Source organism: Hemicordylus capensis, chromosome 17 (genome assembly GCF_027244095.1).
Source record: "Hemicordylus capensis ecotype Gifberg chromosome 17, rHemCap1.1.pri, whole genome shotgun sequence".
In the NCBI taxonomy this organism is placed as follows: Eukaryota; Metazoa; Chordata; class Lepidosauria; order Squamata; family Cordylidae; genus Hemicordylus; species Hemicordylus capensis.
The window spans coordinates 4,886,677-4,902,342 of NC_069673.1; the positions used below are offsets into that span (position 1 = coordinate 4,886,677).

The 15,666-nt window shown below is 49.9% G+C and overlaps 1 protein-coding gene across 2 annotated transcripts in view; it reads left to right on the plus strand.

Moving 5' to 3' along the window:
- The window catches only part of CACNA1B (calcium voltage-gated channel subunit alpha1 B), a 288,951-nt gene that overhangs the window by 172,982 nt on the left and 100,303 nt on the right, over positions 1 to 15,666 (plus strand). For both annotated transcript variants that reach the window (XM_053281907.1, XM_053281906.1), the window contains 3 exons: positions 205 to 317; positions 9,157 to 9,269; positions 14,332 to 14,463. In XM_053281907.1, coding sequence (XP_053137882.1) covers positions 205 to 317; positions 9,157 to 9,269; positions 14,332 to 14,463 — 358 coding nt within the window. The remainder of the gene's footprint in view (positions 1 to 204; positions 318 to 9,156; positions 9,270 to 14,331; positions 14,464 to 15,666) is intronic.

Sequence of the window (15,666 nt, forward strand, 5' to 3'; positions counted from 1 at the left end):
GCCTCCGACCTTATTTTTAACAGACTCATGACTGGCAAACGAGAACATGCACAGTTCCCGAATTCTCTAACCCTCATGTCGATCCTGTGAGCTGCCTTACTCTGTACTGGAGCCCTGCGATCTGAACAGGGCATCCCTCTTACTGCCAGATATGTGGGCAAAAAGCTGTGAATGACTTGTCACTGTGCTCTTTTCTCCTCCTAGATTTTGCGGAGTTTGTTTTCCTGGGCCTCTTTCTTACCGAGATGACCCTGAAGATGTATGGATTGGGGCCGAGGAATTATTTCCACTCCTCGTTCAACTGCTTTGACTTTGGGGTAAGAGGGAGATCTGGGGAAATAATTGTTGTAGTTGTTTAAAACTTGGCAACAAAAAAGTCCTCAAAGCGGTTTGCATAGATTAACTGGGCGGTGGGGTGGCAGGGAGATGGTTCCCTGTCCCCAAAGGGTTCGCAGTCTTTAAAAAATCAAAACCCCAAGGGAGACGCCAGCAACAGCCACCAGGAAGGATGCTTGCTGAAACTGAATGGGGTCGGGCGGGCGGTGGGTAGGATCTGGTCTGCATAAAGACAGTTTTCTTTAAGCGACCCCTTTTATTAGTGTAGGAGAATTAAACTACCCATTATGAATGTCGGGGTTGTCTCCTGATCTGAGCAACTATCCACACAGAAAACATTTGACACTCTGACACCCTCTGAGCGTCATATTGATCGTTTTATATTTTTAAGAGGTATCTCTGTTGAGACAAACCTGGGGTACATATGTGCACATGCGGACGCGCGAGCATGCATGCACGCACGCACGCACGCACGCACGCACAGTCAGCAATGAGGTCAAAAGGCTTTGAAATGCAAGAGGTCCAGTCTATAGCTATTCAGACATTATGTTCTACCTGCATCCAGAGGTCTTTTCATGCGTACATATTTTTGTGTGAATGAGTGCACTGGCATTCATTTTAAAAGTAAACCTGGGTACATAGGAACATAGGAAGCTGCCATATACCGAGTCAGACCATCGGTCCATCTAGCTCAGTATTGTCTTCACAGACTGGCAGCGGCTTCTCCCAGGTTGCAGGCAGGAATCTCTCCCAGCCCTGTTTTGGAGATGCTGCCAGGGAGGGGAACTGGAACCTAGATACTCTTCCCAAAGCGGCTCCCTCCCCTGAGGGGAATCTCTTGCAGCAATCCTCACATGTGGTCCCCCATTCAGATGCAACCAGGGTGGACCCTGCTTAGCAAAGGGGACAGTTCGTGCCACCTCCCACCCCCACGAGGAGGAGACATCTATCCAGTGAAATGAAAGTACAATGTGCATTCCACTGCTCTAGGAATAATTGATTACAGCCAATGACCAGCCAACATCCCACTGCTCTGTGCGTAGCATCCGGCTATCTCCATGATCTTAAGTATTTTTTAACCTGGGGCCAGTTTGGCAAAAAACCTTCAAGGTAGGAGCCATTCTCTGCTGTGCCAACCCCCTCTCCCACCACAGTCCTGTGCTTTCCTCCATGCTGGGAGGGCCCTTTAAGATAGACAGAGCCCTCTCTGTCTTCAGAGCTCTGGAGGAGAGCCCTGCCAGGGGCGTATCTAGGGTAGGGCAGGCAGGGCACGTGCCCTGGGTGCCACTTGAAGGGGGGCGCCATTTTTTAAAATTTAAAAAATGGCCACTGAAAACAAAATGGCCACTGCGCATGCTCAAATGGCCTCAGGGGCCGCAATTTCAGTGCTTGCCCTAGGTGCTATTTTCCCTAGATATGCCTCTGAGCCCTGGGAAGGGCTAGACTTCACAGCACTCCGGGCCTGCCTTCCAAGATAATGCAGGTGCTCCAGAAGACCCCATTTCCCTTAGAGGAGCCCCCCCCCCAGATCTGGGCAAAGCACCAACGGAGCGGAGTTGCCTCTGCACAGAGTGTCCAGCTTTGGCTGTAGCTTCGCACAGGCCCGATAGCCAATTAGCCAGGGTCGGTTTGATGCCGGCTGCCTCTGGCCTGGGCCTTACAGTGCAGAAGACAACGCAATCTTGTCAATGAGATGGAGAGAGCGAGCCTGGAGCTCCACCTGAGGCCGCAGTCCTCTCTGTGCCCCGTTGCTGAGTTCGTCCATTTGGGAAACCTCTGCTGAAAAGCAGTCTATAAATATTTGCCGTGATTTCTGCAGTCTCTAAAACCTTTATATGAGCCACTCCTTTATTGACTGGGCCGTTGTGGTTTGCCGGCGCCGGGCTGTGAGCTGATCTCAGCAGAGCTGAGAAGGTCTGGGATCAGATTTCCTGCTGTGGGTGGAGTATTATGACCCAGACTCCACAATAGAACCCCGAGAGAAACTGCATTTGTCTCCCTGTGTTTGAAAAGAGAAGCCCCGTTCTTGATGGCATCCACATCAGCTGGCTCTTTGCTAGCAGTGATAACAGAATCTTCCTCTCTTGGCTACCCTGCTTGCTTCCCTTCTGTACACGGAAGCATCTGCCTTTGTGCAGGTCCGATTGCATTCTGTGCTGTATCTATGTACATGTGTGCTATGTGCATTGATAGCCAGCATCTTCATCAATGAGACTCACTGGATCTTTTCCTAATACTGTATTTACCTGAATCCAAGACTAGGTCCCCCCACTCCAGTTTCTTTGATTTTTGAAATGCGGCGGGGTCATCTTAAATTCCAAATCCTCTTCCTTTTGGGCAAATGCAGATATAATCCTAAGCCCTAAACAGCTTAGGTCCAAGGTATATAAGAGAACGTCTTGTCCCGTATGATCCCTGCTGCCCACTGAGATCATCTGGGGAGGTCCGATCTGCAGTTGCCACCAGCTCATCTGGTGACTACTCAGAGACTGGCCTTAGTGGCCACCCTGAGGCTTTGGACTGTCGAAATAAGAGTCTCCCCATCTCTGACAGCTTTTAAAAGGGCTAAGACACATTTATTCACCTAGACTTTTAATTAGACTTATAGAATCTCTCTCTTTTTAAACGTTCTAACTTGCTTTCAATATGCTTTATTGTAAACCACCCAGAGACGTGAGCTTTCTGGGTAGTATACAAATAAGCTGACTAAATAAGTAAATTTGATTTGGATAAATACGGTATCATCCTGGAGCAAGTGCAGAAGGAAGGCATAACATTAGGCTAGGAAAACGACCGGGATCACCAGCTGAGTCACTGCTTGCGTGCATAGGCACCTCAGAACAGCCCAAGGAAGCCCATCTCGTCCAGCTTCCTGTTTCGCACAGTGGCCCACCAGATGCCTCTGGGGAGCCCCCAGGCAAGAGATGAAGGCCTGCCCTCTCTCCTGCTGCTGCTGCTGCCCTGCAACTGGGACTGAGAAGCATCGTGCGGCAAGCGGCTCTCCGAAGCAGACCCTCTAAACGCCCACCATGCCTTTGCAAACGGGCGACTCCGAGGCAGTGGCCTCTCTCCCTCTGCTGTTGCCGCAAAGAGCCCGGCTGAGCCTTTTCTCCCTCCCCAGCCTCCTCTGTTCCGTCCACCAGCAGCAGCCCCGGCTGATGGCCTTTGGCAGCCGTCCGCTCCCTCCGTCAGGACTGACACTAATTAGCAGCTTCACTGGCAGGCGTCAGAGCAGAAGCCAAGGACAGCTCGGGCCCGGGCGGGGGGGGGCTCTGCCAGCCCCCAGTCTGCACAGATGGACCGGGTGGAGGAGGAGACGCTGTTCCGGGTGGGCAGAGGCGGCGGAGGGCAAGCTGGCTGCCTTCCCCCACCCTGGGATTTCTCCACACAAGCCTCGCTGTCCACACTTGCAGTGGCAACCCTCATGGCACCGGCAGCTTTAGTGGGCTGGTCCTTAGAAGGTTAGGAGCTCCACGGCAGAGCATCTGCTTGGCACGCAGAAGGCCCCAGGTTCCATCCCTGGCAGCGTCCCCAGGGAGAGGAGAGCTGGCCTGGTGGGAGCAAGCAGGACTTGTCCCCTTAGCTAAGCAGGGTCCGCCCTGGTTGCATATGGATGGGAGACTCGAAGTGTGAGCCCTGGAGGAGATTCAACTCAGGAGATGGGGCCTCTCTGGGAAGAGCATCTGCTTACTTGAATGCAGAAGGTTCCCAGTTCCCTCCCTGGCAGCATCTCCAAGAGAGGGCTGAGAGAGACTCCAGCCTGCAACCTCGGAGAAGCTGCTGCCAGCCTGTGAAGACAGTACTGAGCTAGAGGGACCCATGGTCTGACTCAGTATATGGCAGCTTCCTATGTTCCTAAGAGGGCTGGGAGAGCCTGGCTGCCTTGGAGAGCCACTGCCAGTCAGTGTAGACCAGGGGTGGGCCAGCTTGGCCCTCCAGACGTGGTTGGACTACAACTCCCATCACCTGTGGTTGGGGATGATGGGAGTTGTAGTCCAACGACATCTGGAGGGCCAAGGTTGCCCACCCCTGGTGTAGACTGTACTGAGCGAAATGGACCAGCAGGGAGTCTCGGTATAAGGCAGCTCCCAGTGTTTATAAGGTGGGAGGGCTGCTGCCTGTAACCTTGGAGGTGACGCTGCCAGTCTGTGTAGACAATACTGAGCTCCATGGAGCAAGGGTCTGACTCAGAAGGCAGCTCCATGGTTTCAGCAGCAACATCCATAGCTCTGTGGTCCAGTCCCTGCTTGTGGCATGTGGGAGGTCCAAGGTTCAATCCCTGGCAGCATCTCCAGGTAGGGCTGGCAGAGACCCTCCTACCTGAAACAGTGATGAGCTAGATGGACCAAGGGTCTGACTCCGTCTATGGCAGCTTCCTATATTCCTGTAGATACTTAATCTTCCCAACTTGCAGATGGGAAACCCAGACTGAGAGAGGCTCAGAGCCACCCAGTAAATTCACAGCAGCAGCAGCAGCAGCAACAAATATTTATATACCGTTTTTCAACAAATGTTTCCAAAGTGGTTTACATGGAGAAAATAAATAAATAAATAAATGAGATGGCTCCCTGTCCCCAGAGGGCTCACAATCTAAAGACCAGCTGGAGGTCCTGTGCTGGGGACGGATAGGGCCAGTTGCTCTCCCCCTGCTAAATAAAGAATCGCCACGTTAAAAAGGTGCCTCCTTGCCCAGTTAGCAGAGGAGCCCAGCACAGGATAGGGTGCTGCAGGATCAGGCCCTGAGTGCCCCAATTCCCCATAGCGTGGCTGGCTGAAGCCTTTGCTGTTCAAGCAGGTTTTGGCCCCTGACCAGCTGGCTCAAGGCTCTGTTTCCATCCTCTCTGAATGTTGCGCCTAAAGGATGCTAACAGCCAGCCCATCATTCTTGCATCGCCTCGTTGCTTTGTCACCAATTTTCCTTTGAACGCTTGGGTCTGACCACTACATACCACACACACACACACACACACACACTGGCCCTATGTGGCCTTTCCTGCTGCTGTTCTGGCCTCTGGTCGGACGTTAAGCTGCTCCCTCAATTGTGGCTACTTGCCTTAGTTTTCTGCCTGTAAAATGGGCCCTTCGCTAGGGCCGGCCTGGCTGCAGTGGCTTGGAGCATCCTCTTTGTTTAAAACCAGCTCTCAGCTTTCAGTGCAAAAGGGATGATAGGAGGGGCCCTGCATGTACCCCCGGATCTCCCATGACAATGTAGAGTCACATAGGAAGCTGCCTCGTGTTGAGTCAGGCCTGGGTCTGTCTGACCCAGGACTGTCTACACGGACTGGCAGCAGCACTCCAAGGCTTCAGGCAGGAGTCTCTCCCAGCCGTGCCTGGAGATGCTGCCAGGGAGGGAACCGGGGACTTCCTGCATGCAAAGCAGCTGCTCTTCCACTGAGCCACAGAATAGGGAATACAGGAAGCTCCCGCCTCCCGAGTCAGACCGTTGGCCCATCTAGCTCAGTGTTGCCTACACTGACTGGCAGCAGCTCTCCAGGTGACTCAGAACCAAGCCCTACCTGGAGATGCTGCCGGCAGAGGAACCAAGAACTTTCTGCACACAAAGCAGAGGCTCTAGTGCCGAGCCACGGACCCCTTTCTGCCGTGGTTCATGCTGTGCCCAAAATATCTTAGCTGCCCCCCCCATTAGGCAAGCCAGCATGGCATAGTGGTTAGAGTGTTAGACTAGGACCGGGAAGACCTGAGTTCAGATCCCCGTTCAGCCATGAAGCTCACTGGGTGACTCTGGGCCCGTCAGGTATCTCTCGGCCCAGCCTACCTCACAGGGTTGTTGTGAAGACAAACCTGATCATGCTCTGGGCTCCTTGGTGGAAGAGCGGCATGTAAAATAAGATGACGCATTACCTTGCTAAGCGGGGGCCCTATTGTGAGAGCTAGGGTGGAGGCAAGGAGGAAGAGGAAGCCCCCTCTTGCAACCTGCCCATCGGTTTCCTCCTTGAGTATCTCTTAAAGGTCTTAATGACTTCGCGAATCCCACCGGGAGGAGGAGGAGGAGGAGGAGGAGGAGGACCCCGCAACCAATCTCTAGGGGACCCCTGGCTTTTAAATATTCCTCCGGGAGGCAGCTGCTCCAGTGCTCAGAGCTGGTAATCAGTTCTGCAGCCTGGGTTTCCCGTGGGGAGAAAGAGAGGTGCGTTGTCGCGTGTGCTAATTCCCCATCATTTGCCAATCCCGCTGGGACGTGAGCACGGGCTCCCCACCACCCCCACCCCTGCTTCCCATCGCCCTCGGCTCTGCCGTCCCGCCCCTTGCTTCCTCCTTGTCGCCTGTGGAGACCCGGCCTGTCTTGCAGACCCATTTAGTTTGACAAAGCAGCATCAGGATGCAAAATTGGCCCCCCAGCGAGGGGCGGACGCGGCCTTGTCGCAAGCTGGCAAGCAGGGGCAGCAGAGTTGCGCCCCTGGAGAGATCATTACCTGAGAACTTATAACCATTCGACAAGCCACCTGCGGGCGTAAGGATCCTGGGGGCAGGAGAGGCTGAGAAGAGAAGGGTGCGTTACCTGGGGCTCCTGGACTTGCCTGTTCCTCCACCTGCCTCTGCACGCTCGGCCTGCTGCCTTGGAGGGTGGAGAGGCAGCTCCGCTTGGCCTGGAACCTAGGAAGCTGCCTTCTACTGAGTCAGGCCCTTGGTCCGTCTAGCTCAGGATTGTCTACTCAGGCTGGCAGCGGCTTCTCCAAGGTTGCAGGCAGGAGTCTCTCCAAGCCCAATCTCGGAGATGCTTCCAGGGAGGGGACTTGGAACAAGCACAGTGGCCCCATCCCTAAGGGGAATAGCTGACAGTGCTCACACGTCATCTCCCATTCAAATGCAAACCAGGGTGGACCCTGTTTAGTAAAGGGGATGCATCGTCCCCGCCTCCAGAGCTGTGTGCTGTGCAACAGTCCAGCGGGTGTGGGGGGCAGTATCCCCAGCCTACCCTGCCCACCCAATCCACTCTGCCTGGTCATGTGAGCGACCTCAGAATAAGAAGCTTTTCTAAGCAATGAAATCTTGTTCTGGATTCTTGGTAATCTAGAGGCCCCCTTACTGGCTTCCTGGGAGCAACTGGTCCTCTCCATCCCCAGCTCGGCATCCCTCCAGGGGCAACAACTCTCTGTTGTTGTTGTTTTAGATTTTTGAGAGCCCTTTGGGGACAGGGAGGGAGCCATTTTATTTCTGTATTTATATCTGTGTAAACCACTTTGGGAACTTTTGTTGAAAAGCAGTATATAAATATTTGTCGCATTCAGATCATCAGAATCAGCCTTATGTCTGTTTGCTTGGCATTCTAATTGCTTTACGTTTCCTGGGGAATTCTTTCGAGGCTGTTGCATTTCAGGCGCGGTTGGGGTGCTTTCTCTGCTGCACCAAAAGCATGCAAGCTTTCCCCCTCAAAATCCCTAAATGCTAGAGGTTTAATTGATGGTTCCCGCCGAATGGGGACTTGCTCAGCCGTCACACAGATGGCATTCGCACGGAAAGACATTTGCAGCCACCCCGATCTGCGGACTGAACTGTGCCCCCCGGTGCTGCACGTTCCACGCCACGCACTGAACTTTCTCCATTTGAAGTTTCTGTAACTTCAGCATTTTGAATAATTATTTTACGAGTGCCTTGGGTAGCTGCGCTGAGCTGGGAAAGAAGCGCTGAGGTGGCGAAAAGCAAACTGGAGGGGAAGCGAAAAGACAGGGAAACAAAGTTTGACAGAATGCAGATGAAGCACAGGAGATGATGATGTCGAATGGCAGAGACTAAAATGTCTTTTGTAGATTTATTTGTTTAACTTTCATTTTATAGAAATCCGTTTGTGTGTGAGAGAGAGAGCGGGGGGGAGGGAATAAACATACAGTGGTCCTCTACTTACGAAATTAATCCGTTCCGAATGCACATTTGTAAGTCGAAAAGTTCGTAAGTCGAAAAGCGGTTTCCCATAGGAATGCATTGGGAATGGATTAATGCGTTCCGGAGCCTAGAAAAAAGACCCAGACCCCCAGTAAGGCTTGCAAACTGCACAGGAACATTTCTTTTCAAGAATAAACAGGCAGTAAACAGGCAGGCAAGTCAAGGAAACCGCATGTAAAATTCGTAAGTGGAGGAAACCCCATCTAAAAATTTGTAAGTCGAAAAAACCGCATCTAAAACCGGATCTAAAACTGCCGTTTGTAACTCGAAAAATACTTATGTCGAGTAGTTCGTAAGTTGAGGGACCACTGTAATCTGGAGCTAAAATGTCTTAAAACATCAGCGCTAAAGGATAATTGGGATAATTATAAAGAACGAAGGGGGAATGAGGAAGAAGAAGTGGATTTTTAGCCAAGGTGCCCTCTGAAGGGAGGGATGCTCATGGTGGTTTTTGATACGGTCTGCACCCCAAGAGATGTAAAGGAGCTGATAACATTGCAAGGCCGTCCCCTTCAGTGTGTTTCTTGTCCTGACCATCCGGCCTGCCGGGTCAGAAATTTGCAGTGGCGTTTTCAAAGCTCTGGAAACACACAAAAACGGCCACGAAATGTTATTGAAGTTTTCAGAGGGAAGGGTCTTGTGGCAGGAAGCGCCAGTGGTCCCCACTGCTGTGCCCTGGTTTGCGTCTGGATGGGCGACTCATGTGAGCGCTGTGAAACAGACCCCGCCCCAGATGGCTCAGGTTGTACACTTCCCCAGCTGAAGTGTGCACTCGGGGTGCCGTTAGTGAATTGGCCCACACGTTAAGTGAGAAAACGCTCCTCATGCCAACTCCTAGTCCGACACCCCCCTCTCACCACCACACCATGCTGCCTCTCCCAGGCTCACCTGCGTCCCCCACCCCTCTTTCTCTTGCAGGTGATTGTGGGGAGCATCTTTGAAGTCATCTGGGCGGCCGTGAAGCCAGGCACCTCCTTCGGCATCAGCGTGTTGCGAGCTCTTCGGCTGCTGAGGATTTTCAAAGTCACCAAGTATGTGGCGGGACGGTTTTTGCCCCATAATGCCCGTTTTATTGATTTATTTTCATGTATATCTCGCTCATCCTCCGAGGAGTCCAGAGCTGCGTGCATGGTTATGTTTATCCTCACAACAACCCTGTGAAGCAGGCTGGGCTCAGAGAGAAATGACTGGCACAGAGTCAGCTGCTGGGTTTGATGGCTGAATGGGAATTTGAACTGCCCCAGAGCAATTCCGAAGGTAACGGAATCAGGCACAATACTACTTTTTCAATGACTGTAGTAGCCCTAAGCAAAGTTTCAAAGTTTCCATTGGCAAGAGAACATTTCCTGGTATAAGGCCATATATTTATGAAACGCTTCAATATTGCACTGTCTGAAACACGCAAAATATATGGGTAACGGAATCAGAAGCGATGGTAAAAAAATTTTTTTTTATTCCGTTACCCATGTAATTTGCATATTACATATACAATCTATAATATTGAAGGTTTGGGGGGGAAATACCACCGTATAGATTTTAATGGTGATCTGGAATCCTTCACAACATGGGCTTTGTGCTTGAGCAATAGTCCGCACGGAAGGATTTTAAGCTCCTCATAACTCACGTAGAGCATGCTTGGGATCTTTGGCAGCAGAGTGATTCCCAGCTCGGTTCCTTCTTGACTGCCATCGTGAACAGTTCCCTTTAGAGCAGGATGAGGAGTTTAAAATCCTTCCATAGGGACTCTTGCACATGCGCAAAGCCCATGTTGTGAATGATACCGGAACACCAAAAGATCAAAAGTTACAAGTGAGCAACCTGTTTTTCTCTTGCTAGTATGTCTATATAATATCAGCTTGGAAATTTGCTTATGGCTACATTCGTTGAAAACGTAGTAACATGCCTGATTCCGTTACCCTTGGAATTGACCCCCAGGCCTAGAACACTCTAACCACTACACCATGCTGCTTCCCTGCCTTTTATTATTTTTGGCCCTGCATAACTGTTGCAAAAGCTTCTTCCTTCCTTCTTTTTCCAGCAGCAATGTGTAGTCATTGGACTACAACTCCCATCATCCCCTGCCATGACGGCCGAGGCTTTTCCCAGCTATGGTATTACTGAGTCATCCTGCCCTGCAGTCTCACACTGCCTTGGGTTCCAGGATAAAGGGTGGTGTAGAAATATATTGAATATAATGTAATAAATTTATTATTTTATTCCCTACCAGCAGACCCTTTAACGACTTATTTCCTCTCTGCAGCCAGAACAATGACCTGTTCGTGTTTTGTTTTGTTTTTTAAAAATTCTCTAACTAATGAGTCATGTAAAATAAAATAAATGAGAAATAGCTCTAGCTGCTATGAGGAAATGACTCGTTGAAGGGCCCGCTGGCTAGGAACAGGATGCCCCCAAAGGGAAAGGGGGCACTGACTGCATGAAGTGGGGCACTGACTGTGGGGCACTGGCTGCATGAGACGGAATGGGCACAGGGCAAGCAGTGCAGCACCCAGGTGAGAGGTGGAGGCAAAGGATTCTGGGTGGCGCCACAGGAATATACAAAGCTGCCTTATCAGAGCATTGGTCCTTCTAGCTCAGTAGTACTGTGTACTCTGACTGGCAGCGGCTCTGCATGGTTTCAAGCAGGGGTCTCTCCCAGCCCTACCTGGAGATGCTGCCAGGGATTGAACCAGGGACCTTCTGCATGCCAAGCAGATGCTTTTCCACTGAGCCGCCTCCCCTTCCCCAGCATATGAATGTAGGAAGTTTACTTCTACTGAGTCAGACCCTTGGTCCGCCTAGCTCAGGATTGCCAACACTGACTGGCAGCAGTTCTCCAAGGTTTCAGGCAGGGGTTTTTCCCAGCCCTACCTGGAGATGCTGCTAAGATTTAAACCTGGGAACAAGCAAGCAAGCAGATGCCCTTCCAGTTCCGGTTTCCTGTTATGTCTGAGTCCTGCCACAGAGATTATCCCTCCCTCCAACTGTGTCTCCCTTAAAGGAACATACACAATAACGAAATCAAAATCTGGGTGCTTAATTAGCATATGATGTAAATTGGCTTGAGAATACTTTTTGAGCAGAAGAGGTACTGCACGTTTTGCTCCCTATCTCTGCTTCTACAAGGGCTACAGCTTAGTTGTGTTTTGTTTTTTAAAGGAAAGCTGAAATTTCATGTATGTATGTATGTATGTATGTATGTATGTATTTAACATACTTTTATACTGCCCCAAAGTCATGTCTCTGTGAGGTTTACAACAAAGCAAGCAAGCAAACCAACAGAAAAAGTTAAAACATTAGTTGAAAGAAATGACAACAAAAATTAAAACATTAGTTAAAACAAAATAAATGAGACAGTAAAAGTTAAAACATTACAACCATTTAAAATTTAAAACAACGTCTTAAAACAATGTTAAAACTATTAAAACAATATTTAATTAAAAGCCTGGGGGGGATAGATGGGTCTTTAAAGACTTGTTAAAAGTTGCCAGAGATGGGGAGGCTCTTATTTCAACAGAGAGCGTGTTCCAAAGCTTTGGGGCAGCAGTGGAGAAGGCTTATTCCTCAGTAGCCACCAGACGAGCCGGTGGCAACTGCAGACGGACCTCTCCTGATGATCTCAATGGGCGGTAGGGTTCACAACAGCGGGTCTGGGTGGGCTAATCCGTGATAATCTGGGTGGGCTAAGCAATCCAGGTGAGATACTTGAAATCCAGGTGAAACCCGAAATTCCGGTGGGCGTGGCAATTCTAATTGCCCTGATCATCAGGCCTGCAATGGCTAAATTTGCGGTGGCCTTTGGGAAGCTTCTCAAAGTTCATAAGACACAAAAACGGCTATAAAATTGCATCCGTGTTGTGAGAGGAATGGAAATGGGAGTTGGCAGGCATGTCCTCCAAAGATTACTCTGTGGAGAGAGGACAGCCATGTGCGCATTGCTACCCTAACCTTTTGCTCTGTGCAGAAGGGACTGCAATTTTACCCGAATGGTTTGGGGGCAGGGATAAGGAAAGGGCAGTAACAGACAGAAAGTGCCACAGTGCCATCGCACATTTTCCATCGCCAGGGTTGGGGTCAGGGCGAGGTAGACGTTGCCCCAAATCCCCATGAACGTTTGTCCCCTGAGATGGCACTGATGACCGCAGTGGTGCTCTTACCCCTGGACTTTGGGGCTGAAGTCCAGGGTCTCCATACCCCCTGGGGGCCCACCAAATCCTCTTTGGTCTGTCCTGGGTGGAGTGGTTGTTGCTGGGCTGCACTGCGCCAGGCGGCAGAGTGCGATTATGACCTGTGCCGGGCACTTTAGAGGCAAGCCGGGGAGTGGGGAAAGGAAAAATGTGGGATGGGAATATGTTAAGTTGCATGTTGAAATGCTTCTGCTCCTGCAGATTTGCATAAATATACCCCACGTGTTAAAAATACTGGGTTTGTCACGATGTGTGTGTGTGTGAGAGCAGGGGGGTCATACTTAACTTTCAGCGTGGGGGGGCCCCTCCAGTGGTGGTGGGGGTGCTCCAAAGGCTTTTAGATCCAGGCTCCAAAATTACCTGAGTGCAACCTCTGTGTGTAGGTGTGGCTCATGGATTATGGAGCACGTCTGGACATATCTCCTGAGCCCCTTGGTGATCTCTGGCTCCGTTTAAGGCCTCAAGTGGATGCTTTTGACAGAGTGGGTTTTATTTATTTTATTTATTTATTGTTAAATTTTCACGCCGCCTTTCATTAAAACCAACTCAAGGTGGTTCACGCAAAAGTTAAAACCAAACTGCAAAGATTACACAATTAAAATACCAGCTGGAATATAAAAATACAGACCTGATTTTTAAAAAATCCAAAACAAGCTCAATATAACCATAAAAGATGCAAAGCAGCAGCAATAGGAAGAATCATACAAAAGCCTGGGTTAAAAAGCCAAAATTTCACACGCTTTCTAAAAAAAACTGTGATGGAGACTGAGGAACAGATGGCCACTGGGGAGCATTCCAGAGTCTGGGGGCAACGACTGAGCAGGCCCTGTCCCGCGTGGACGGCAGCCGGGCCTCCCTCATTGTCAACACATTGTTGGATTTCGAGTTTGAGGTCTGCACCATTGCCAGCAAGCGATGGGGCAGGAGTGCCTATGGGTTGCCATGGAGACCGACTTCTATCTCTGGAAGCATCTCCGGTCCTGAACAGGCGAGGGATGGGAGTAATTGGTGCATGAGGACAGAGCAGGAAAAATGCTGGCTTGTGATCAGAAAGCTCTGAAGAGATTCTGCGAGGCACAGGGCTAAATCATGGACCGGCATTCAGTGCCTCATGCCGGTCTGCCTAATGCGAGGTTGTTATAGCCACCCTCCGCCTTAATGGCTCTTCCTTCATTTTCTGATTCATTAATTTTCCTAATATAAATGTCCCCGGCTTGTTTTCTTTCTTTCTCCTCCGCCGCGGGTCAATAGAACGTAAAAGCAAGGGAAGTTCCTTCTGTCCTTGGTTAGATAGCCTACCTTTGCCGGGAATTGTGTGTGTGTGTGTGTGTGTGTGTGAGAGAGAGAGAGAGAGAGAGATTACAGTCAATGTGTGAAATTGGGTGAGTGTCAACCACCCCAGGCAAATATGGCCGTGAAAGGAGACTGCCTTACTTTGCTTCATTAAAGAGGAGAGGAATGAGTATTGTCTCTCTCTTACAACTTCATGGAGTTTCTGTCATAAGACCATAAGAACAGCCCTGCTGGATCAGGCCCAAGGAGGCCCATCTAGTCCAGCATCCTGTTTCACACAGTGGCCCACCAGATGCCTCCGGGGAGCCCACGGGCAAGAGGTGAGGACCTGCCCTCTCTCCTCCTGCTGCTCCTCTGCAACTGGTATTTGGAGGCATCTTGCCTCTGAGGCTGGAGGTGGCCTCTAGCCACCAGACTAGTAGCCATTGATAGCCCTGTCCTCCATGAACTTATCTACACCCTGCAGCCATCCAGGCTGTGGGCTGTCACCAGATCTTGTGGCAGTGAATTCCATAGGTTGATTATGAGTCATGTGAAAAAGTACTTCCTTTTGTCCTAAATTTCTTATCCACTTCCTGATGGTTACTAACCGGCTCTCGTTGGCTTGGGACCCCAGGTACTGGAACTCCCTGAGGAACCTGGTCGTCTCCTTGCTGAACTCCATGAAGTCCATTATCAGTTTGCTCTTCCTCCTCTTCCTCTTCATCGTCGTCTTCGCTTTGCTGGGCATGCAGCTCTTCGGAGGACAGTAAGTTCAACCTGGCTCACAGGAAGATAGGAAGCTGCCATATACTGAGCCAGACCCTTGTTCTATCCAGCTCAGTATTGTCTGCACAGACTGGCAGCGGCTTCTCCAAGGTTGCAGGCAGGAGTCTCCCTCAGCCCTACTTGGAGATGCTGCCAGGGAGGGGATTTGGAACCTTATGCATGTATGCATGCATGCAGATGCTTTTCCACGAAGCTATGGCCCCATCCTTTAAGGGGAATATCTTACAGCTCTCATGTGTAGTCTCCCATCCAAATGCAAACCAGAGCAGACCCTGCTTAGCAAAGGAGACAGTTCATGCTCGCTACCACAAGACCAGCTCTCAGCTCAGCAGTCTTGAGCCAGACTCCCCTGGGCTACTAGTGGGGGAAAATCATTTCGAGGTTCTGCATCCTCTGGAGTTGCAAGGATCTGGGTTCTCCGGGACCCAGAGCTTAAGAGCTGGCTGTCAGTCCAAGACAGAATCAGAAGTGTTGTGCCAGATGAAGCAGATAAAGTTTTATAGAATGACTTGAAAATAAACAAATCAGAACCTCACATTTGCAGAGGGAATTAATAGTTATTAATATGAGCAAAATTTATAATTGCCTCTAAAGGGCAGCAGGGGGGAGAGATCACCAGGAATTGGAGAATGGTTTCAAAAAATATGGGAAATCTTAATACACAGGACAAATTAGCCTAGCAAATTAAAGCCTCTTTGAGTGTGAGCTCTAAAATTTATTTTTTAGAAAGATTCCTTAATACACGTTATACTAGGCCAGAGAGGTTAACAATGATATTGATTAAGTGAAAGGTTTAAGTTTCAAATGATACGGCTATTTTCTGTGCCCTTTTTGGATATCAATAGTGTTGCATTTTGTTTGCTAGTTTCATATGATGTGTTTATATTGTCTATATATGTGTTTATATATGAAAAGTAAATAATTTATGAAAAAGAAGTCTGAGGCAGCAGTTAGGGAATGAGATCATGTCTGAACCTGGGTCTGAGCTCTTAAAAGGAGCTGTGGAACCAGCAGAGAGCAGGAGTTTTTTCAGATGGCGACTTTACCGTGACTTTACTTTGGGAGGGTGGCTGTGCATTCACATATTGGCCAGATTTACCCTGAATATTTCCTACGATTCGGGTTTTCCCCTCCATATTAGAATCTAGCCCAATTTGTGTCCAGGGTTTTTTAAAAAAACACC